Source organism: Oryx dammah, unplaced genomic scaffold (genome assembly GCF_014754425.2).
Source record: "Oryx dammah isolate SB20612 unplaced genomic scaffold, SCBI_Odam_1.1 HiC_scaffold_27, whole genome shotgun sequence".
In the NCBI taxonomy this organism is placed as follows: domain Eukaryota; kingdom Metazoa; phylum Chordata; class Mammalia; order Artiodactyla; family Bovidae; genus Oryx; species Oryx dammah.
Genome location: NW_024070211.1, coordinates 22,014,403 through 22,039,415, shown reverse-complemented (window position 1 = coordinate 22,039,415; position 25,013 = coordinate 22,014,403). Strand labels below are relative to the sequence as shown.

The following is a 25,013-nucleotide window of genomic DNA, read 5'->3' as shown; positions in this document are numbered from 1 at the left end:
GGTTCAGTGAGTGTTTTTCCCTTTCTGCCATGAGAACATATCCCAGTGGGAGTTAGTTCCTAGAATGAAGAAGACATGTGGAGTAGAGCCACAGCTGATGCACAGCCAACCCAATGAATACAAGCAAAAAATAAACCTGTGTTGTTAAAAATAACTTAGTCAAAAATGACTAAGAATTGGGGATTATTGGTTACTTCAGGATAACCAAACAAGATCTTACTAATGCATGGTAGCTTGTCTTATCTGTGATATTTTCCCTGGTCTCTGGCAAGTCACTTTTGCTTGTTTTCTGATACCTGTGTCTCTCTCCCTGTTTCTAACTAACAGACATCTGTCGTAAATATCTTTAAGTATTGTTCTTAATATTGCTGGGGGTTTCTGGATTGACTACATCAGAGACATCTGGATATAGTTTTTAAGAAATTATTGGCTACAGTATTTGGTTCATTGGCTACAGAGATACTGATTAAACAAATATGATTCAGTATTTGTCAGTATGGGTCCAGACATTTGCATATCTTCAAAACTACACATAGTCCTCTCATACATTCAGGAGTTAGTTGTATGTTATATTCCATAGTCTTCAATTTGCTTTAGACTAATTATCTTTGCTGGTCTCTTGAACCTAAATGTACCATAACTTTTATTGCTCAATTTCAGCCTTGGATAATGCCCTTTCTATCAGACTTATCTTAGCCTCATATCTTCATTCTGCATTTACAGCCTGGTCAAATGAAATTTCACCTGAGACCTACCATTGGTTAAAGCATACACTGAATTTCTCTTCGGAAAAGTTGTTAGTGTGTATGTGTATTTGTGTGTATGCATATGTGTCTATGTGTGTATACATGACATATACGAACAAAAGGATAGAGAGAGAAAATTGTATTATGCTGAAAAGGTTTTGAAAATTTTGAAATGAAGCAGCAGAGCTAATTGTCTGTCTGGGAAAGGTATGTATTTAGGTTTTGAGCTATTTAGGTCAAAAGAAACAGAGAAATTGCTGATACAATGATTCCTAGTAACACTCTCATAAAAGCCTGTGTGCATTAACACATGCATAAATCCCCTCACGTGGATATGTTCCTGGGAATGACTGTCTAAATAAATCATCAAAGTACCTTTTGCTCAGTAATATGGCAGTGGAAGTAAGGAAAGGACACATAGAATGATTGAGGCAAAGTTAGATGAGATCAAATGTTTCATCTTCCATGAGAAAGATTAAGGTCACAGTCATCACAAATCAATGATGAACCTTCCCATTTTATCACATCCTGATCCACCCCCTACCACTTCTGCCTTAAATTCTTACTGATTTTTCACAAACTGTTCCACCTGAATTTATTCTCGCTTATTTTTTGACTGATGTTCTAGAAGAAAGCACAGAATGTGAAATGCCTGAGGACACTGAATGGATTTAGGAGAATGACCACTATGATATGAAAACTTCCACCTAATCATTTGCTTGATTTCACTCATGTTTCTAAGATATCAACTTCTCTGGACAGTACACTGAAGTTCCTTTATTTTGTTTTGCAAAGACAGTATGTCCAGAGTTTATCAACTCAAAATACTCAGAAAAATATGAAATAAATATAAAAAACATTTTTGATTGAATAGCAAATTGTGATCAGAATTAAATGCCAGAATGAGAGTCACATGCACTAGTTGAATCCGTTCTGGCTCTATTCTCAGGGTTCATGTAACTGTCATAACTGCTTCACTGAAGATGGAAGAAAGGCTCATTTACCATTATTGTTTCTACTGGAATTAAAATGTATGACAAACCTTAGAGTCATGAAAGATACAATGAAGAGATGACTAAAATTAAAATTAGGACTTCCCTGGTGGTCCAGTGGGTAAGACTCCAACTTCCACTGCGAGGGACAGGAGCTTGATTCCTAGAGAGAGAAATAAGATTCTGCAGGCCGCATGGCACAGCCAGGATAAATGAATAAATAAATGAAATTTAAAGAAATAAATTTTTAAAAGGCATAAATAAACTTATGTTTGGAAAGGTAGATTCAGGAGGCTTCCAAAATTCATATGCTCAAAGATACTTTTTATACGCCATACATGTCTAAGAGAATCAAATATTTCTAACAATGCTTCATTTTATTCCCTCTATTGATGAATGATCATAAATGGGAAAAACTCTAGAAAAACATCTTTTAAAAATTCACATTGACATTCATGTCCTTTTTGTTCATAAAAGGGTCAACATTACTTAATAGCATAGAAAAAGGTCTAAGGGTCATTTTCTCTATGATGCGTTGAGCTTCAAACTGAGAGATTTCTTATGAATTTAAAATTTTTTGTTCAAACATTCCTATGTGAAACTTAGGAAACTTACATTTGGATACCCTTCATACTTTGGATATTTATGAAGTATTTAGAACTGTTCCAGAATTGGATGAGATTTCAACTTCATCCCTTTATTTTATTCAGTGTGGCTAATTTATTAGTTCAGTTCATTTCAGTTCAGTCACTCAGTGGTGTCTGACTCTTTGCAACCCCATGAACCGCAGCACACCAGGCCTCCCTGTCCATCACAAACTCCCAGAGCACACCTAAACCCACGTCCATTGAGTCGGTGATGCCATCCAACCATCTCATCCTCTGTCATCCCCTTCTCCACCTGCCCTCAATCTTTCCCAGAATCAAGGTCTTCTCAAATGAGTCAGCTCTTCGCATCAGGTGGCCAAAGTACTGGAGTTTCAGCTTCAGCATCATTCCCTCCAAAGAAATCCCAGGGCTGATCTCCTTCAGAATGGACTGGTTGGATCTCCTTGCAGTCCAAGGGACTCTCAAGAGTCTTCTCCAACACCACAGTTCAAAAGCATCAATTCTTCTATGTTGTAGTTTGGGGCTTTTTTTTTTTTTTTTTAAATACTAATTTTTGAGTATCTGAATACCAGTATAGCAGAATTTCTGATTACAGTCAAATCATATTGCTTTAATATGATATTGAATGCAAAAGTATAGAATATATCCACGCTGTTGGAAACGTTTCTTTACCAGTCTCAAGTTAAAATGTGAACTGTCATCAGTTAGAGATATACTTGTGCCCATGATGTTCCCCACCCTGGCTCACCTGTCACTGGTTTCCTCTTTCTCTTACAGCATAGGTGGAGAAGTGGGGCGAGGCCACGAAGGAACTTACGTGGGCAAACATTTCCGCATGGGATTCATGACAATGCCCGCGCCCCAGGACCGGCTGCCCCACCCTTGCTCCAGCGGCTTCTCCGTCAGGTCGCAGTCGCTGCATTCGGTCGGGGGAACAGACGACGACAGCAGCTGTGGCTCCCGGAGACAACCACCCCCCAAGCCCAAGCGGGACCCCAGTACCAAGCTGAGCACGTCATCTGAGACGGTCAACAGTACGGCGGCCAGTAAGAGCGGGAAAGGCCCCGAGCGGACCGAAGGTAAAACCGGCCAGGCCCATTTCACCTAGAAAGAGGCTTTCACACCAACTGTCTGGGTCCGCATACCCACCAGCATTTAATGCCTTCCTCCCTGGGTCACATGATCTTGTCTCCTCCACCTTAAGTCTTAGAAAAGAAGAATCCAGGGGGGAAGGCTGTTCATTGGAGTGTGGCCAAATGACACTCCCCACAATATATTTAATTTATATCACCCGAAAAGGCTGTGAGTTTTCTAGCCCCCTTTAAGGGGCTTTGAATCATTAGGAAATTATTTTGCCTAGCAGTATATCTAAAATCTATATTTCCTTGCTTATATTCCTATTACTTGTATAATTATAGAAGTATCCTGAAATTCCCAGGTGGTGCTAGTGGTAAAGTACTCGCCTGCCATTGCAGGAGAGGTGAGAGGCAGGTAGGATCCCTGGGTGGGGAAGATCCCCTGGAGGAGGGAATGGCAACTCACTCCAGTATTCTTGCCTGGAGACTCCATCCCCTGGACAGAGGAGCCTGGCAGACTGCAGTCCATAGGGTTGTAAAAGTGTGGGACACGACTGAGCAACTTAGCACAACTGCACGCATCATGAAGTCGTAAGGGGGGGCTTTGTAATGCCAAAAAATATAAAAAAGAAAAATCGTAATCATCTTTAGAAATAATCATTTCTTAATTATTTTGGTGTACTTCCAGTGAATTTGAATTTATGCATGTATGTGTGTACATTTGTAGCCTCCACTTCAATCCCTGTCTCCTGTTTTTACCATATCTACATTTTTTTCTCAGCCATGAAGTACATAAATCAAACATATCTTAGTCTTTTTGTTGGTCTATAGTTATAAATTAGGTCAGATTAACCCCAGATCTCACTGGTACTTCAGCCTTGCTGGAATAAACCAGTTTAGGCTTTCCTGAAATTTTCCCCAGATTCCCTTGGAGGGCGAGTAGTCCCAAGTGAGTTTTGATACAGGTGCATTCAGATACTTACGTGTCAGTTGTGGAAGATGCTTCAGGGCGTCCAGTGCTGACAGTGACTGGATTGAGAGCATGTCTCCTCCAGGTCCCATGGTCTTTCTCTTACCCTGTCTGTCCCTGACATTCTTCCCCAATGGCTCATGTGAGCACCTGGCATTCCAAGTTTCCCAGTAGCTTGCAACAAAGAGTGGACACCAGCTGGTCCTTTCCTTAACTGGGCAGGTTTATTTGTCACTTAGGCTCCCCAGTCCTTCACAAAAGCTCCCTCATCTTGTGGTCTAATCCTCCCACAGAAACATAAACCTAGCCTACGGCATGCTTACCCATGAAGCATATTCCATCTCTTCTAATATCTTCATCTCTCCTTTCACCTGTATCAGTGCCCAAGGGCATATTTAGCCAAAAAAGCAAAAGCTTCAGAGAATATTGAAGAATACAAATAAATGCCTGGAGATTGAGCTAATCCATACTTTCTTTAGGGAAAATCTCCACTTAGGCTCAGTTTCTTCTACTTCATATACAGTCAGACATACATCACAATTACGGGTATGTGTGTGAGATTATATGTGTGAATAATATGCATTTGTGCATATTTACAAAATTGAAATCTTAGTGCATAGTTTTGTGCTTTATATTTTCACTTCTTCTCTTGTGATTATTTTCCATGCCATTCAGTTTGTTGGGAAACGCCATTTTTAAGGAAGGGCATGTACATCATGGTACCTTATGCAATTGTTATCTCTTTGATGAAGTCTTAGTGGGGCTTCCCTGGTGGCTCAGATGGTAAAGAATCTGCCTGCAATGCAAGAGACCCGGGTTCAATCCCTGGGTCAGAAAGATCCCCTGGAGAAGGGAATGGCAACCCACTCCAGTATTCTTGCCTGAAGGATTCCATGGACATAGGAGCCTGGCAGGCTATAGCCCATGAGGCCTCAGAGTCAGACATGACTGAGTGACTTAATACTCAACACACCAGATTGGTTCCAGACTGTTCTGCTATAATCAATCACACTGCAGTGAAGGGGTGTGTGTGTATGTGTGTGTGTGTGTGTGAGGGGGTGTCTATTTGTTTGTGTAACTCTTTTGTTCCTCTATCTTGAAACAGATTTGAATTCAGAGTCTTTTTTTCTCATGATTCAAGGTCATCAGTATGTCCTTCAACTTGTAACACACTGATGTTTTAGGGATAGTGTTTAATTTACTTGTTAATAAACTAAAAGGCTCTAGAGATCTGCATTTTGTAAATTTTAAATATTGCTCTCAAGTTTTCCCTGCCTTTCGTTTCTCTTTATAGTCTATGAGGTTATTTCCAGAAGTCACCTCTTCTTACTTGTACTGCCAGAAAACTGCATAATCAATTACATTGCATTGTTTTCAAAAGCAGATTATGATTTAGAACAGTGGTCTCTGAATGATGAGGGCCTGAATGTAATCTAAAATGATTCAAGAATAAAGGGGGATAAAAGAACCATTGGAAAGGGAGGCGAAAAGGAATCAGACAAGATGAGCAGCCAGTAAAGGGTGTATCAGGCTAGGTAATGCTGCTGGAAACACCCATGGAAGCAGTGTAACATACACATCTCAAAATAATCTCCTCCCTGGGGAGGGGAGCTTGGGGTCTTCAGAATGGTCATGTGGAAAATTATGATTGTCCCACAGAAGAAACATTTGAGTGGTGATTCAATTGTCTTAAAGACAGAACTGATTATCATTCATTTGAGATGTTTCAGGTAGCTAAATCCTGAGATAGAGAAACTCATAAGTCTCTCAGATCCCTTCACCATCTCAAGATCTAAGGTTCTAAATAGCTCGTTATCCAAGAGAAGACAGGAAGTCTGTTATCTTTATTACTTCTGAGGCAGAAGAGAAGACAGTGAGTAAATTAAAGCAGTAGCAAAGGCTTATCTCAGACTTGGAAAACTACCTGATGGTTGGTAAGGCTTATTAAACACTAAGCTCAAGTTCAACATCTCTTCTCAAAAGGACTTCCAGGGTGGTTAAAGAGCCTTCAGCTGTAGTGCCTCTTTGAGGATGGTCAATGGACCAAAAGGGCTATTAAGATTCAGTGCAGAAATGGTCAACTTTTATAAAAGAGTGATTTTTCAATGCAAATTTCAGCTTCTCTTTGGAGCACTTAATCAAAAGGCAACTGCAGAACTGGATATATTCAAATCTCTTTTACCAAGGTATGACTTCAATAACAGGAGAGAATCAGAGCTCAGTTCAAAGATGGGAGAAAAATCTTGAGTCCAAATGCATGCATTCATATGTGTGTACTCAAAGCCAAAATTATATAACTATGTAGATTGTTCTTTTATGAATCCTCAACTCTTTATAATTGCGAGTTAACTGGCCTTCATTATGGAGCATATGTTTTCTTTACAATTTTTCTAGCTTTCAGAATTATAACAAAGATGAAGAGTGACTTTTATAAATCTTAGTTTGTCTTTTCTTTTTACATTAAATGTCAGCAAAATCAAAATATTGATTCTGGGGCATTAGAATGATTTCCATGGTAACCAGCTTCTATTTAAGTCAGGGATTATGACTTCCCTGAGGATGAAAGTAAAAAGGAAATGGCCTTGTAGCAAAACAGCTTTCAGGGTAGGAAAGAAATAGTTTAATGATGAACACAAACAAAAAAATCACATACCAGGAAAAGTATAATTTAGCTTTTAAAAATTGTAATTGTGTCATACTGAAAATATATATTTGCAATTCTGTTTTAAGATCTTTCATAATGACACATTTCAAAATGTACACAGTATAGAAGATAAATTGACCATAGATATGCAATAGATATTTTAATTGCTCTTTCTATTGCTTCAGTGTAATACCTGCTGAGTTTGAGGAAAGATTAGATGAAGTAAAAGCAGCTAACTAGAAAGGATGAGAAACCTGACAACTACATCCGTAGGATGCAGGAAAGAGCAGTAATTGGGCAAACTCACATTGTCCATTCCCATTGTTCAGGTCAGCACGTATTTCATTTCTTAAGAGTCGTTCGCAGAGATGCTCTGTGGTGCAGGCAAAAGAGACTGTGCTCAGAATTTACAAGCAAACATTGACTTTGAGACAGTGATCTAATGAGACTGTTTCTTCACCTTTAAAATGATGATGAAGCACCAAAAACTAATCATACCCTGCCCCTCTCACAGTCTTATGATCATACAGTTGGCTAATGCCCACAACTGTGCATGGTAAAAAGAAAATGCTATACAAATGTAAGTTCATATGATTTTAAACATGTACTTACACTTATTAACTGAACTGAACTGAATTGACTTATTAACGGCCAGAATAACACGAAATTTTGATTTCATGTACATGGATGCTGTTTCTTCGGGGGCGTCTGACTCTTTGCGACCTTGTGAACTGTAGCCTGCCATGGACAGGCTCCTCTGTCCATGGGATTCTCCAGGCAAGAATACTGGAGTGGGTTGCCATTCCCTTCTGCAGGGTATCTTCCCATAGCACATATATTAAAAATAAATAGGAGAAATATAGAGGTTGGTTCCCTCTTTGCTCACTTTCTGAAGAGATTTTATTATTAATGGGTGTTGGATTTTATCAAAAACTTTTTTCCATTTTATTTTTCAGTTTGTTAATGTGCTGTCTCACACTGATTTGCAGGTATTGAAGAATCCTCGTATTCCTTGGATATGTCCCACTTGATCACGTTGTATGATACTTTTAATGTTTTGTTGGATTCAGTTTTCTAGTATTTTCCAGAGAATTTTGCATCTATGTTCATCAGTGGTAAAAATGTTAGTCACTCAGTTATGTCCAACTCTGTGACCCCATGGATTATAGCCTGCCAAGCTCCTCTGTCCATGGAATTCTCCAGGCAAGAATACTGGAGTGGGTAGCCATTCCTTTCTCCAGGGGATCTTCCTGATCCAGGGCTTGAACCCCTGTCTCTTGCATTGCACACAGCCTCTTTACCATCTGAGCCACTAGGGAAACCCTCATCTTGGTCTGTAATTTTCTTTTTTTGTGATATCTTCTTCTGGTTTTGGCATCAGAGTGATAGTGTCCTCGCAGAATGACCTTGGGAGTGGAGTGTTCCTTCTTCTGCAATTTTTTGGGGAAAATTTTAGAAAGATAGGTGTTAAGTCTTCTCTAAATGTTTGAGAGAATTCACCTGTAAAGCCATCTGGACCTGGACTTTTGTTCGTTGGAAGTTTTTAAATCACTGTTTCAATTTCAGTACCTGTTATTTGTCTGTTCATATTTTCTGTTTCTTCCTGTTTCAATCTTGGAAGGTTGTACCTTTCTAAGAATTTGTCCATCTTTTCATTTTTATTGACATGTAGTTTACAAACAGAAACAGACTTAAAGACATCAGAAACAAACTATGGTTAATGAAGGGGAAATATATGTGGGGGGAGGGATAACATGAGTTTGGGATGAACATATTCACACTACTATATGTATGATAGATAACCAACAAGGACCTCTGTATAGCACAGGGAACTCTACTCAATATTCTGTAATAACTTACATGGAAAAGAATCCAAAAAAGAATGAATATATGTATGTGCATGACTGAATCACTTTACTGTACACCTGAAATTAACACAACATTGTTAATCAACTATACTCCAATAAAATCAAATAAATTAATAAATATGTAAGAGAGGAAAAGAAAAGCCATACACACATACCTTATATGTTAGGCTTAAAACTTTTACACAATGACCCAAGTAAACAGAGAAATATTCTCTAGTTGTAATAAACTCTTCATAATAGCATGTCATGAATATGTTTAGTGTAATGAAGAAAACATATTTTTATTAAATCAAGTATTTCTATATTTTAAACTTAAGTATTCTTTTTTGAAGTATAATTAAGGTATACCCTTATGTTAGTTGGTGCTTCCCAGATGGAGCTAGTGGAAAAGAATTGGACTGCCAATGCAGGAGACGTTAAGAGACCCGGGTTCGATCCCTGGGTCGGGAAGATCCTTTGGAGGAGGGAATGGCCACCTATTCCAGTATTCTTACCTGGAGAATTCCATGCACAGAGGAACCTGGTGGCCTACAGTCCATAAGGTCACAAAGAATCAGATACAACTGAAGCGACTGAGCATGCACGCATTATGTTAGTTTCAGCTGTACAACGTAGTGATTGAATATTTGGATATGTTGCATAATGATCACCACAATAAATCTAGTTAGCATCCATCACCATACATATTACCTACTTTTTGGTGATGAGAACTTTTAGAATTTATTCTCTTAGCAGCTTTTAAGTATGCAATACAGTATTATTAACTGTAGTCATCATGCTGTACACTCCATCCCCAGGAATTACTGGAAGTCTGTTCTTTTTAACCCTCTTCACCATTTCTCACACACCTCCAAAACTAAGTGTTCCTAACTTTCTTTTGTTTTAAACTCTTCTTTCAAGTAATTATCAACGCTCAGTTTATTATATTAATTCATGATTATTTTCAGAAGACAAGAATTAGGATGGTTCTCCTGGTTTATGATATTACCTTCTAGATATATTTGTTAGAGTCATGTCTATGAATCAAAATTTGGAATACATGCAGAAACATTTGGAATCACAACGTGTCCTCAAAAAATTGAACTGTTGAGATTGAGCCAGAACCAAAGGAAGACTAAGTTTATTATAGGATTACTGCCTTAAAAAAAAAAAAATGCAAATCCCTCTTTCAAGATTACCAAAGTAGATGACAGTCTTCAGCAATGTTGCTTTTCTTTTCTTTACTTATTCTGCCAATTTTTTGAGTGTCTACTTGGTTGTAGGGAAATCCAGCAGTGAGCAAAACAGAAATGGTCCTTTCCTTCTTGTTCTTTGTATGTGCTCAGTCACTTAGTTGTGTTCGACTCTGCAACACCATGGACTGTAAGCCCACTAGACTCCTCTGTCCATGGGATTCTCCAGGCAAGAACACTGGAATGGGATGCCATGCCCTCTTCCAGGGGATCTTCCTGACCCAGGGATTGAACCTGTGTCTGTTATGTCTCCTGCACTGGCAGGCAGATTCTTTACCACTATTGCCACATGGGGAGCTCTTCCTTCATGTTACTTGTAACCAATTTTGTTTCCAATTCTCTAGCTCAGCCTATTTCCCTCTATTTACGCCATGAGGCAAGCTCTGATTTGTTGTTATTGTTGTTCACTTGCTCAGTCGTGTCCAACTCTTTGTAACCCGCCCCGTCCTTCACCATCTCCTGAAGCTTGCTCAGACTCTTGTGTCTGGTTCTAACTGTTGCTTCTTGACTTGCGCACATGTTTCTCAGCACTGATTTACAGGAATATTTTCTGGAAAACAGAAAATCTGGCATGACAGCCACGTGAGCATCATCTGTGTAATTAGTTGTTTAACTCTGGAAGAAACAGTTTAGCACATTTTAATAATGTGTTTTTGTCCTACAAAGAATATTTGCTGTTCTTTCATTGTTCAGTGCTAACAATTTAAAGATGCCTGTATCTGATTTTGTACCAATGTACAGCTTTGTAGGCAACCTATAGGCATTTGAGGGGAGAGGAGAAACAATGGACCTTTTATGTTGGGAAATTTATAAATTTCCCAGGTCAGAATTCCAGTTTGGGAACTTGAATAAGCCTCAGTCAGAGCCAGCCATAAACTTGGTTTTGCTTTTTCTCAGTGACTAGTCCAGATTTCTAATCCTTACAAGACATTTATAAAAATTAGACTGTGCCTTTTATGACTCAGCATGAAATATTAGAAAAATAACGAGCTTCAGAGGGAAATAGACATTGGTTTCATATCAGTGCTGCCAACATCTAATACACTGTCTCTCATAGACACAGTTTTCTCATCGGTACAATGGGAATAGCAATGTTAGTCTTAGGCGGTGAATAGAATCTTGTCCAAGGTATTTATCCAGGATTCTCCACTCCCTGGTATACTCACCTCGGATATTCCCTGGAACTCTCATATCATTGGTGGCCTTAAGATTAAGGGGGCCATGTGGAAAGGAATGTGTTGTTGCTTGTTATTGTTCAGTCACCTAGTCATTTCTGAGTCTTTGCGATCCCATGGACTGCAGCACGCCAGGCTTCCCAGTCCTTCACCATCTCCCAGAGTTTGCTCAAACTCATGTCCATTGAGTCAGTGATGCCATCCAATCATCTCATCCTCTGTCATCCTCTTCTCCTCCTGCCCTCCATCTTTCCCAGCATCAGGGTCTTTAAAGTCAAGGAATGCGAGTGGTCTCTAACAACTGAGCATATCTCTGGCTAAAAGCCAGCAAGGAAACAGGGACTTCAGTTCTATAACTACAGGATCTGAATTCTGCCAACAACAATACTCAGCTTAGAAGTAGAGTTCCTTCTAGAATCTCCAAAAATGTAGCCTGGCTACCACCTCGATTTCAGCCAGTGGGACCCTGAGCAGAGATCCCAGCCTTCTGGGTTCTGGCCATGCCCAGTGAAAGTGAAATTCACTCAGTCATGTCCGACTCTTTGTGACCCCATGGACTATACAGCCTGGAATTCTCCAGGCCAGAATACTGGAGTGGGTAGCCTTTCCCTTCTCCAGAGAATCTTCCCAACCCAGGGATCAAACCCAGGTCTGCATTGCAGGCAGATTTTTACAAGCTGAGCCACAAGGGAAGACCAAGAATACTGGAGTGGGTAGCCTATCCCTTCTCCAGTGGATCTTCCCGACCCAGGAATCAAGCTGCGGTCTCCTGCATTGCATGTGGATTCTTTATCAACTGAGCTATGAAGGAAGCCCGGCCATGTCCAGACTTCTGATGTATAGAACCAAGAGTTAATAGAGGGGTCCTGATTTTTAAGCTGCTGTATTTGTGATAACTTGTTATTGTAGCGATAGAAAAAGAATCCATTTTACTAAATTATTGGGCAGAAAAAGTGGGGTAAAATTCATCGGCAAAGCACATAGCTTAGAGTGTGGAGAACAGCAGATTCTCAGCAACCTTGCAGTCCTTCTCAGTGTGTGTGTGTGTGCTGTCTCTTCAGTCGTGTCTGACTCTTTATGATCCTATGAACTGTAGCCCACTATGCTCCTCTGTCCATGGAATTTCCCAGGCAAGAATACTGGAGTAGGTTATGATGCCCTCCTCCAGGAGATCTTTCCGACCCAAAGATCAAACCTATGACTTTTGCATCTCCTGCATTGCAGATAGATTCTTTACAACTAAGACAGTGCTGGTGGTTTTCCAGATTTCCCAGGTCAGACTTGGAAAGTAAATGAGATGATAGAAGCCTAGAAAATGCTGACATATTAGGTCTCTTGAATATCTGCTTAACTCTTTCTGAATTTGTGTGGATCGTTTCCTGAGAGGATCTGTCCTTTCTTGCCAGCAGTTTTTGTTCTTTCAAAGGACTCACTGATGGCTTTTCAGTGATGTTTTCAATGACTCATTTAAATGACTGCAACTTGCAGGCTTAGTGCCTTTTTTTCATGTAACAAGTGGCACTTATAGTTCACAGCAGGCTTTCTAGAAGCCTTCAAAGCTCCATTTAGCACCACACAAATGAAACACAAGGAAAGTGGAAAACAAGCTCTTGAAATCTTCATCGTTTTGGCACTGGGGAGTGTTCTAGTGTATGCTCTTGTTGGTTTGATGGGATGAGACGTGGGGAATTGTCACTGAAGTCTCACATTCCTAGGTTTCACTTTCCAGGTTGACAGAATCAGAAGTTGCTAGGCTTTCTGGTGTAAAAGCCATCTGTCAAACCAGGCTGCTCAGACAGAGGCAGAGTTGTATGACTACAGCATGTGATTTTTTTCTAAACGTACCCTGAGGCCCATGAATGAAACTATTTGTAAGTGAAATCATCTTTCTCTTGGTCCTGGCTATTGATTCTAGTCCAGAGAACTACGCTGCCTCTTTCTCGTCTCACACAACACCCTTTCAGTAACACTCTGGATTTGGTCTGATTTGTCTCAGTGTCTGAAATTCATAAGATGATTTTTATCCATTTTGTTGCTACTGATGGCATCTTCCACAAGAGACCAATAAGCTCAAACTCCTCAAGTATCTGTTCTGATCATGGCATTGATTGTAGAGTATTCTATTCCTATATTGAGCTTAGTCACTGAGTCGTGTCTGACTCTTTGCAACCCCGTGGACTGTAGCATGATACGCTCCTCTTTCCATGGAATTCTCCAGGCAAGAATACTGGAGTGGGTAGTCATTCCCTCCTCCAGGGAATTTCCCAACCCAGAGCTTGAACCTAGCTTTCCTGCATTGCAGGGAGATTCCTTACTGTCTAAGTCACTAGGAAAGCCCGTTGCTGTACTCAGTTCAGTTCAGTCGTTCAGTCATGCCCAACTTTTTGCAATCCCATGGACTGCAGCACACCAGGCCTCCCTGTCCATCACCAACTCCCAGAGCTTACTCAAACTCATGTCCATTGAATCAGTGTTGCCATCCAACCATCTCATCCTCTGTTGTCCCCTTCTCCTCTTGCCTTCAATTTTTCACAGCATCAGGGTCTTTTCAAATGAGTCAGTTCTACAAAGCAGGTGGCCAAAGTATTGGAGTTTCAGCTTCTGTATCAGTCCTTCCAATAAATATTCAGGACTGATTTCCTTTAGGATGAATTGGTTGGATCTCCTTGCTGTCCAAGGGACTCTCAAGGGTCTTCTCCAACATCACAGTTCAAAAGAATCAATTCTTCCTCACTCAACTTTCTTTATAGTCCAACTCTCATATCCATACATGACTACTGAAAAAACCATAGCCATGACTAGACATACCTTTGTTGGCAAAGTAATGTCTCTGCTTTTTAAATGCTGTCTGGGTTGGTCACAACTTTGCTTCCAAGGAGCAAGTGTCTTTTAATTTCATGGCTGCAATCACCATCTGCAGTGATTTGGAGGCCCCCCAAAATAAAGTCTGTCACCATTTCCATTGTTTCCCCATCTATTTCCCATGAAGTGATGGGACCAGATGATTTTACTTTTATGGATGGTGAGTTTTAAGCCAACTTCTTCACTCTCCTCTTTCACTTTCATCTAGAGGCTCTTTAGTTCTTCTTCACTTTCTGCCATAAGGGTGGTGACTTCTGTGTATCTGTGGTTATTGATATTTCTTCAAGCAGTCTTGATTCCCTTGTGGTTCATCCATCCTGGCATATCACATGATGTACTCTGCATAGAAGTGAAATAAACAAGGTGAAAATGTACTGCCTGGACATACTCCTTTCCTGATTCGGAACTAGTCTGTTGTTACATGTCCAGTTCTACCTGTGGCTTCTTGACCTGCATACATATTTTTCAGGAGGCAGGTCAGGTGGTCTGGTATTCCCATCTCTTGAAGAATGTTGTAATCCACACAGTCAAAGGCTTTGGCATAGTCAACAAAGCAGAAGTAGATGTTTTTCTGGAACTCTCTTGCTTTTTCAATGATCCAGCGGATATTGGCAATTTGATTTCTGGTTCCTCTGCCTTTTCTAAATCCAGCTTGAACATCTGGAAGTTCACAGTTCACGTACTGTTGAAGACTGGCTTGGAGAATTTTGAGCATTACTTTGCTAGTGTGTAAGATGAGTGTAACTGTGTGGTAGTTTGAGCACTCTTTGGCATTGCCTTTCTTTGGGATTGGAATGAAAACGGACCTTTTCCAGTCCTGTGGCCACTGCTGAGTTTTCCAAATTTGCTGGCATATTGAGTGCAGCACTTTCACAGCATCATCTTTCAGGATTTGAAACAGCTCAACTGGAATTCCATCACCCCCACTAGCTTTGTTCTTGTGTTGCTTCCTAAGGCCCGCTTGACTTCACATTTCAGGATGTCTGGCACTAGGTGACTGATCACACCATCATGGTCATCTGGGTCATGAAAATCTTTTTTGTGTAGTTCTTCTGTGTTTTCTTGCCACCTCTTTTTAATATCCTCTGCTTCTGTTAGGTCCATACCATTTCTGTCCTTTATTACACCCATCTTTGCATGAAATGTTCCCTTGATAGGTCTAATTTTCTTGAAGAGATCTCTAGTCTTTCCCATTCTATTGTTTTCCTCTATTTCTTTGCACTGATCACTGTGGAAGGCTTTCTAATCTCTCCTTGCTATTCTTTGGAACTCTGCATTCAAATGGGTATATCTTTCCTTTTCTCCTTTGCCTTTTGCTTTTCTTCTTTTCACAGCTATTTGTAAGCTCTCCTCAGACAACCATTTTGCCTTTTTGCATTTCTTTTTCTTGATAATGGTCTTGATCACTGCGTCCTGTACAATGTCACAAACCTCTGTACATAGTGGTTTAGACCCTCTGTCTATCAGATCTAAGCCCTTGAATCTATTTGGCACTTCCACTATATAATCAGAAGGGATTTGATTTAGGTCATACCTGAATGGTCTAGTGGTTTTCCCTACTTTCTTCAATTTAAATCTGAATTTGGCAATAAGGAGTTCATGATCTGAGCCACAGTCAGCTCCTGGTCTTGTTTTTGCTGACTGTATAGAGCTTCTCCTTCTTTGGCTGCAAAGAATATAATCAATCTGATTTTGGTATTCACCATCTGGTGATGGATGTCCATGTGTAGAGTCTTCTCTTGTGTTGTTGGAAGAGAGTGTTTGCTATGACCAGTGTGTTCTCTTGGCAAAACTCTGTTAGCCTTTGTCCTGCTTCATTCTGTACTCCAAGGCCACATTTGCCTGTTACTCCAGGTATCTCTTGACTTCCTAATTTTCATTCCAGTCCCCTATGATGAAAAACACATCTTTTCTGGGTATTAATTCCAGAAGGTCTTGTAGGTCTTCATAGAACCATTAAACTTGAGCTTCTTCAGCATTACTGGTCAGGGCCTACACTTGCATTACCGTGATATTGAATGGTTTGGCTTGGAAATGAACCGAGATCATTCTGTCATTTTTGAGATTGCATCCAAGTACTGCATTTTGGACTCTTTTGTTGGCTATGATGGCTACTCCATTCCTTCTAAGGGATTCCTGCCCGCTGTAGTAGATATAATGGTCATCTGAGTTAAATTCACCCATTCCAGTCCATTTTAGTTGGCTGATTCCTAAAATGTCAATGTTCCCTCTTGCCATCTCTTGTTTGACCACTTCCGATTTGCCTTGATTCATGGACATAACATTCCAGGTTTCTATGCAATATTGTTCTTACAGCATCGGACCTTGCTTCCATCACCAGTCACATCCACAACTGGGTGTTGTTTTTGCTTTGGCTCCATCACTTCATTCTTTCTGGAGTTATTTCTCCACTGATCTCCAGTAGCATATTGGGCAGCAACCAACCTGGAGACTTCATTTTTCAGTGTTGTATCTTTTTGCCTTTTCATACTGTTCATGGGGTTCTCAAGGCAAGAATACTGAAGTGGTTTGCCATTCCCTTCTCTCACAGATCGCGGTAGGAATTCAGTTCAGTTCAGTTGCTCAGTCGTGTCCGACTCTTTGCGACCCCATGAATCACAGCATGCCAGGCCTCCCTGTCTATCACCAACTCCCAGAGTTCACTCAGATTCACGTCCATCGAGTCCGTGATGCCATCCAACCATCTCATCCTCTGTTGTCCCCTTCTCCTCCTGCCCCCAATTGCTCCCAGCATCAAAGTGTTTTCCAGTGAGTCAACTCTTCACATTAGGTGGCCAAAGTACTGAAGTTTCAGCTTTAGCATCATTCCTTCCAAAGAAATCCCAGGGTTGATCTCCTTCAGAATGAACAAGTTGGATCTCCTTGCAGTCCAAGCGACTCTCAAGAGTCTTCTCCAACACCACAGTTCAAAAGCGTCAATTCTTCAGCGCTCAGCTTTCTTCACAGTCCAACTCTCACATCCATACCTGACCACAGGAAAAACCATAGCCTTGACTAGACGGACCTTAGTTGGCAAAGTAGTCTCTGCTTTTGAATATGCCATTTTGAATATGTTCATGACTTTTCTTCCAAGGAGTAAGCGTCTTTTAATTTCATGGCTGCAGTCCCCATCTGCAGTGATTTTGGAGCCCAAAAAGATAGTTGTAATTTATACAAAGTGATTTCCTGTCTTCTGTCTACTTGTTGAGTAGTATTTTGATGACAAGTAAAGATGAGACTGCATGTTTCTAAATTATACAACTTCTCAAAATTTTTATCTCTCAAAAATTTTATCAATTTCCAGTTATAGGAAAACAGACTTCAGAAAGCATGTGTCCTCAATGAAGAAGATACTAAATGTAACCCTCAGTGCAACTTTCTGCTGAAATTTAATAGGCTAATGTAAATACCACAGACATCTAGATAATTGGTAAATAAATCTCTGTTTTTGTCAGGCCTCAAACTTGAATAGGGTTTATTTCTTCTATGCATTTATACTGAAAGATTAGGAAGTCATGTGGTAAATTCTTAAATTACTAAGATTTTAAAAGGAAAATGAAGGACAAGAGTTGATGGCCTGCCTTCCTTAAATGGTTCCTACTTCTTTTAGCTCTCTTCTCTATAAAACTCTCAACTCTCACATCTCCTCTATTTCTCTGTGCTTCAGTCTGGCCCCTAAATTCTGAAGCTAACTGAGAACATCATCCTTAGAAGGCAATTCAGAACGTCCTTGCACTTACATAAACATGTTTCCTGCAAGTAACCCAGCCCCTTCTCCATCTTTCCAACCTCGGTCAGTGCATATCTCAGGGTATTTCTGATAAAAACATTTTCTTCCACTTGGTTACATAAAGCATTTGATACAATTAAAATGTAATTTTTTATTTCTAAAAAAGTGGCATAATCTCCTTTATACTTGAATAGACCACCTCATAGATCCTCATAGATTTAACAGTCATTGGAAGGAGACTTTCTAACCAGCGAACTTCCCTCAGGGTATGATGGAAATGAGATTAGCTCCTTTCAGGAGAATCTGACCTTGACTTCTACTCTTACCTACTTCTAACCTTGGCTTAGTGGCCTCTTCAAACAACAGACTTGCATTTCTCCTTCCTTGTTTAGCTGGTTTCTAAAAGGCCTTCTGCATGCCCGTGCTCCATGGACTCAGTGTTCCTTTGCCCCAGATCCACAATTTACTGCTGACTCCACCTTCACTGTCACTGAATCCCATCCTGGTCCCCAGCTCAGTGACTTCCTTTTCTGCCTGTCCTTTGGTATTTCTCTTCAACATTTTAGACTGTTGATCATTCCCATATTTCCTAAATCTGCCATTCCTTTGTTGTTCATGCATGGCTCCCTACTGGCTTTCTTCCTCTGCCTTCGAAGTCTTCTTTGAGGCTATCTCTTGTTCTGCTTGATTTTTCAGTGATGATGTTTCTAGAGGCTTTTTCTGGAAACGTCTAGATGCATCTAGATGATGTTTCTAGATTAATAAGATCGCTGGATCTTATTAATATTTTCTTCTCTTGTATACTACTCTATATTTGTTGAATAACAAGTAATGAATTTTACATACTCTCTGAGTGTCACTGCATCTCTGGACCCACATAGATGTGGGTCTGTAGATGTCACAGAGTTTTCAAACTCATCATATCCACATTGACCCAGAAGTTTCCTCCATGTTTCCTAACCTGATACTTGGTTTAGAAAAGTGAGAGCCTTATCAGATTTCTCTCCTTTGCTTAGCCCTGACATCTAATCAGTTAACAAGTGTAGCCAATTCTGCTCCTCATACTTCTGCTGCCTGACCCTCTCCATCATCTGCACTCTTTCTCTCCTATCTCAGACCATCGTCATTTCTCACTTGGACAACTGCTCAGGCACCTCACTGGTCTCCTTTCCTGCACCATCACCTTTTCAAGTCTATCATTTTTACTACATCCAGAGGGGATTTTTCTCACGTACATACCAGACATCATTACTCAGCTCCTGATTTCATTGAATCATGTCCTGTTCTTCATTTACCTGATAAAATGACAACACTTTAGCATAACCCTCATCATCTGACCCCTGCCAGTCCCCAAGAACCACATCTCCTAACAGTCATGCTTCTCACAGCATTCCCAAACCATGTAATTTTCTCTGAACAAAGGCAGCAAGCTTGTTCCTGCCTCTGTACCCTTGAGAGTGAAATCCCTTCTTTCTGTAACATCTTCTCCTCATTAACTTCTATGGCAAATTTCCACTCATATATCAAGACTCCAATGTAACTGCTACCTTCTCTGTGATAATGTATGTAGGCACATTCTTCTGTGTAATTTGTATATAACTCCAGTATATCTATTTTTATGTGCTTAGTCAGTTCAGTCATGTCTGACTCTTTGTGACCCCATGGACTGTAGTCTACCAAGCTCCTCTATCCATGGAATCTCCCAGGCCAGAATACTGGAATGGGTTACTATTTCCTGCTCCAGGGAATCTTCCTGACCTAAGAGTCAAACCTGTGTCTCCTGCATTTCCTACCTTGGAGGCAAATTCTTTACCACTGAGCCATCCAGGAAGCCCATCTATTGTTATGTGCTGTGCTAAGTCACTTTAGTCATGTCGCACTTTTTGCAATACTATGGACTGTAACCCACCAGGTTCCTCTGTCCATGGGATTCTCCAAGCAAGGATACTGGAGTGGGTTGTCATGCCTTCCTCTAGGGAATCTTCCCAAGCCAGGGATCGAACTGATGTCTCCTGCATTGGCAGTCAGGGTCTCTTACCTCTAACACCACCTGGGAAGTCCCTATTTTATATAGTATGCTAAATATTTGCCTAATTTTTATATCCTAATGAGTCTAAACATGCCTTAGAAATGTGGACCTGTTCTTTTCGTCTTTGCGCCTTCAATGCCTACCACAGAGTAGGACTTAATAGGTAACGTTGAAGGAGCATATTTTTAATAACACACTCTTTCATTAATGAGTCTTCCAACAGGCTAATTGCTATGAAGAGTTATTGCACTTTCAAGCATCTTTAGAGTAAAAAGAAGTTAAGCATTTGGAGAGATTAGAGGAAAAGCAGGGTGATTCATGATACTCAGGGAGCAAGTATCTTGGCCATCCATCTACCCTTCAGTCCCAGCTTTGTTTACGATACAGTAACCACTCTGAATGATTTAAAAGATGAAATGGTTCTGCTTGCTCTTAGGTTAGGTTTGTAAAACCTTACAATAGACTTCTTCCATTGTTTTACATTTCTGAATCTTGGTAGGTATGCAAATTAATTATACAGGGTGGTGAAAAATACTGTTGACAGGCTGTAATGTATTATTGGCACCATGTACTTATTGATTTATCTTCATGTTATAAATAAAACATATTCTGCTTGTGCCCTTCAGATAAGGTTTTTAAAAAAGTTTTTCAATTAATATGCAAGAGAGAACTGAGGTTGCTTTCTCTTAAATGACATTTGAAAGTTGTTTTAGTCTTTCCTATCCTTATATATTATGGGGTTTCCCTTGGTTGCTTATGTCATCTTCTTAGGAGGCCAGATATGTTCTTCCAGATTAATTGTATTTTTCCATTCTATAGGCATGCAGCTTCTGAACAGTTCTTCACTCTACCATGAAGAAGCATGTGTAAAGCCATTTTTTAAGGCAGAGTGACTGCGTGTGTGCATAAATCTTGCCTTTAATTGACCTCGACAAAGCATATACTTATTGCAGAATGAGTGCCTTGATTTAATGGCCCTGTGTCTTTCCTGAGAGTTTCTAGAATATGTATTGCTTTCTACACTTTTTCTTGTTAAGTGGAAGGGCAGTGATTTAAGACAAGCTCTTTTTATTTTTTTCTATTAATATGTATTAAATTAAGTTGATTATATGGAGCAGAACGTGGGAACACATTGCCCTTTGGAAATCCCTGCTTTCTGACAGCTCCATCTAATGAGAACAGCTGAAAACTAACAAGAATTAAAAAAAAAAAAAAGATTTTAGGGGAGAAAGACTTCTTGCATTAAGGCTTGTGAATTTTTACAGAATATAAACTGCACTTTTTTTTTAAACTGGTATAAATTTATTACGAGCAATGAATGAGCATGGGAAAAGGAAAAGTAAGGATTGTTTTACTGATATTAAAGGAAGAGAAGCATTTAAAGAATGTATATATTTAGTATCAAATTAAAGAGTATCAAAAGGTCTTGATTATAATTAACCTCCTTTTCTGTTCAGGGTTAATGTGATGGCCTGAGGATGTCATTTGTCGACAGTTATTTATTAAGTATCTATCATGTGCCAGCTACAATGTTAGGTAACAAAGAGGAGGGATGTGTTATCTCCCCTAAAAGACTTGACAACCCAAGGAGGCCCACTGATAATCAAACAGGCAGTCAGGTAAAGTGGGATCAGTTTCTGGGTGGGGAGGGGTAGAGTATAGGGCCCACTGTGTGAGCATACATCAAGGGCACCTACCCCAACTTAAAGAGTCAGAGGTGGGTTCTTAGAGGAAGTGTCATGAATGCTGAAAATAAGGATGCAAGATATTTTAGAAATATTCTGTTAAAAATACTTAAAATGACAAAGTATATTGCAACTGAATGAGAAAGCTCTTCTTCCTTCAGAAAATATGGTAAAGCAAACTGATTTACATCCTTGTAGCTCTAAATAACCAAAACTCTACTGTCCATATATAATTTTATTTGGGGAATTCAGGTGTTTATTTTATCTTGTTTAATCTTCCATCTCTAGGAGATGTGAAGGGCTGGGCTATCTTTAAGAGAAAAGTAAGTGTTCACAGAGATGAAATTCAAGTTGAGATACTTCCACAAAATATTAAATAGACCTGTACCCATATGTAGAATATAAATAAGAAATATGAAAATTAGAACTGTCCTGTTTTTATACATTTTAATTTTATTTTCTTTCTCCAAACTGTGGGTAATATGGCCATGACTGTTTACATGATGGGTCTTCCCTGGTAGCTCAGCTGGTAAAGAATCTGCCTGCAGTGATATGGGGCTTCCCAATGGCTCAACAGTAAAGAATATGCCTGCAATGCAAGAGACACAGGGGATGTGGGTTTGATCCCTGGGTTGAGAAGTTCCCCTGGAGGAGGAAATGGCATCCTGCTCCGTATTCCTGCCTGAAAAATCCCATGAACAGAGGAGTCTGATGGGCTACAGTCCACGGGATCGCAAAGGGTCAGACACAACTGAGCACAAGGCACAAGGTTTACGTGGTATATAAGCTTGAGGGAGAAAAGGAAACCATGTTCTATCTCTGCTCCCTTAGATCAAAGAAGCCAGAGCCTTGTAGATCTGTCCCTTAGCTGAGATGCTTTCTCCTATTCCTATCCAACATTTAGATTTCTGTGGCTGTGAAAATCTTTGTTTTAGCAACACGTGCACACCAGCTTAGGGCTTCCTACATGGTGCTCGTGGTAAAGAACCCACCTGCCAATGCAGGGAACATGAGCCCTTCATTCGTCCCTAGTTTGGGAAGATCCCCTTGAGGATGGCATGGAAACCCATTCCAGTATTCTTGCCTTGACAATCCCATGGATAGAGGAGTCTGGCAGTCTATAGTCCATAGGGTTGCAAAGAGTCGGACACGACTGAAGCGACCAAGCGTACGTGCATGCACACCAGCTTGACAGTGGGTACTGGATTAAATATAAAATTGATTGTCGCATTAAAAATAGTTGAGTAAAATGTTGATTTGGTTGTAGTGGCAAAATTAGTGTTGAAACAACATTCTCACATGGTGATAGAGAAAGAGCTATGACTTACAAGTGGACCAGAGAATGATGAAGAGCTTCTGTACTTGTAATCTGGGATGTATGTAATGGAAGGATTACTGTCTTTCTCAGTCCCCAAACAATGTGGAAATGCCAACTATAGCCACTGAAAGCCAGTTAAATTCCTCCATTATGGGCCAATATGTCCAGAGAGGCAACTTCTTGTGATCTATGAGATTGTTCTTTTAACAAATATTTATTGAGTACCTACTATATGGCAGTCACTGTTCTGGGAGTTTCAGATACATCCATGAACAAATTTTTGCAAAAGGTGCATGACCTTTGAAGTATTTGTATTCTAGCAGGAGTAAGAAATTGGTTTATAATAGACGTACTAAACCCACACATTGGCTAGTATGTTATGTGTGTGTGTTAGCTGCTGAGTCATGTCTGACTCTTTGCGACCCCATGTACTGTAGCCTGCCAGGCTCCTCTGTCCATGGGGTTCTCCAGGCAAGAATACTAGAGTGGATTACCACTTCCTTCTCCATGGGATCTTCCCAACCCAGGGATCGAACACAAGTCTCTTGCATTGCAGGCAGATGCTTTACCATCTGAGCCACCAGGGAAACCTGACTGGCATGTTAGAATGTTATAAATGCTATGGGAGAAAGAAAAATCTAGACCAAGGCAAAGAGATCCAAGAGGCTGGGGTACCTTTAAGAAGAGAGGGCAGAAAAGACTTCCTCCTGATTTCTGAGTTAAGGTATGCACTCGGTCTCATCAGAGGATGAGATGGTTAGATAGCATCACCAACTCAATCGCATGAATCTGAGCAAACTCCGGGAGATAGTGGAGGACAGGGAAGCCTGGCATGCTACAGTCCATGGGGTCACAAAGAGTCAGACACAACTTAGTGATCAAACAACAACAACAACATTGGATCGGTCTAGATCTGATCAGGAGAGAAAAACCATGCGGTTATTTGAAAAGGGAGGCTCACTGTAAAGAATCACTAGTTATAACTGAGGATTAGAGTAATGGGAACAGTCAGAAAGAAGTAAATAAAACTGCAAAACTGCAATGACTACAGGATTGAAGATGCAAGGAACAGTCACTGGTTCCAAGGCTGAGACAGGGTACCCCCTTCAACCTGGGTGAGACCCATGCCTTGTTGGAAGGCATAGCTGTGGATTATTGAATGGCAGAGACATCACTGTGGTGCAAAGGTACTCTTACTGGAAACTCATCTTCTGGAACTTCCTGAAAAACCACCTTTTAAGGTGCTGGTGCTCATAGGAGTTTCTCATCAGTGGTACTCCACTACCTGGGATTTGGCTTGCTACAAGCATCTGATGTTTTGGCAGCCAGAGGCTAGTGAAACTATCGGCTCTGCAGGGTGATAATTAGATGTGGGAAAGCCACTTTGTGCAGCAGAAGGTTGGCTAGTGAGCCCGGGAACCAGGAAGTAAAACCCTTTTCTGCTGTAATGTTCTCCCAGCATCCTCTGTAGACAAAGCTTAAAATTGTGCCAGCTGGGCCAGGAGAAAATATTTAAGGGCCTAAATTCCTTGTCATAAACAGGAAAAGAGGATGCATTTGGAAGTGAGAGCCACTTAGTTGATAACTCATGTGGACAGAAAGGAGATAAGGATTCCCAATTAGGTGGGTGTCTTGAGGGAGTACATTCCCAGTGGAGAAAAAAGTTACCTGGAAGGCCCCAAAATTGGAATTGCATAAGAAAAAGGTCAGTGTAAGGGGAGCGTTGTGGGTGAAAATGACAAGACCAGGAAGTGAGGTCAGAGAGGAAAAGAAGGTGAGACCCTGTAGAATCTTCCTTGTAGGTCTTCCTAGGGCTTGGTGTCCAAGGGAGCCATTGCAGGGGGTGGAGCAGAAGAGTGGCAGGATTTGTTTGTAAAAAATCTTTGTGGTGACTGTGATGAGGATAAATTTATAGGGGTCAGATATAGAATCAGGAAGACCAGCCAGGATGCTTCTGCAGTCATACAGATGAGTGCTTAAACCAAGGTTGCTTACCAGTGGTCCTCAACTTTTTGGCACCAGGGACTAGTTTGAGGAGGACAGTTCTTCCATGGGCCAGGAGTGATGTGAGGGGAGAT

At 40.4% G+C, this 25,013-nt stretch overlaps 1 protein-coding gene across 1 annotated transcript in view; it reads left to right on the top strand.

The window, feature by feature from the left end:
- NYAP2 (neuronal tyrosine-phosphorylated phosphoinositide-3-kinase adaptor 2) overlaps positions 1 to 25,013 on the top strand; it is a 308,670-nt gene that overhangs the window by 128,705 nt on the left and 154,952 nt on the right. Inside the window, exon 3 of the mRNA XM_040228470.1 lies at positions 3,124 to 3,425. Within this exon, the coding sequence (XP_040084404.1) occupies positions 3,124 to 3,425 (302 nt within the window). The remainder of the gene's footprint in view (positions 1 to 3,123; positions 3,426 to 25,013) is intronic.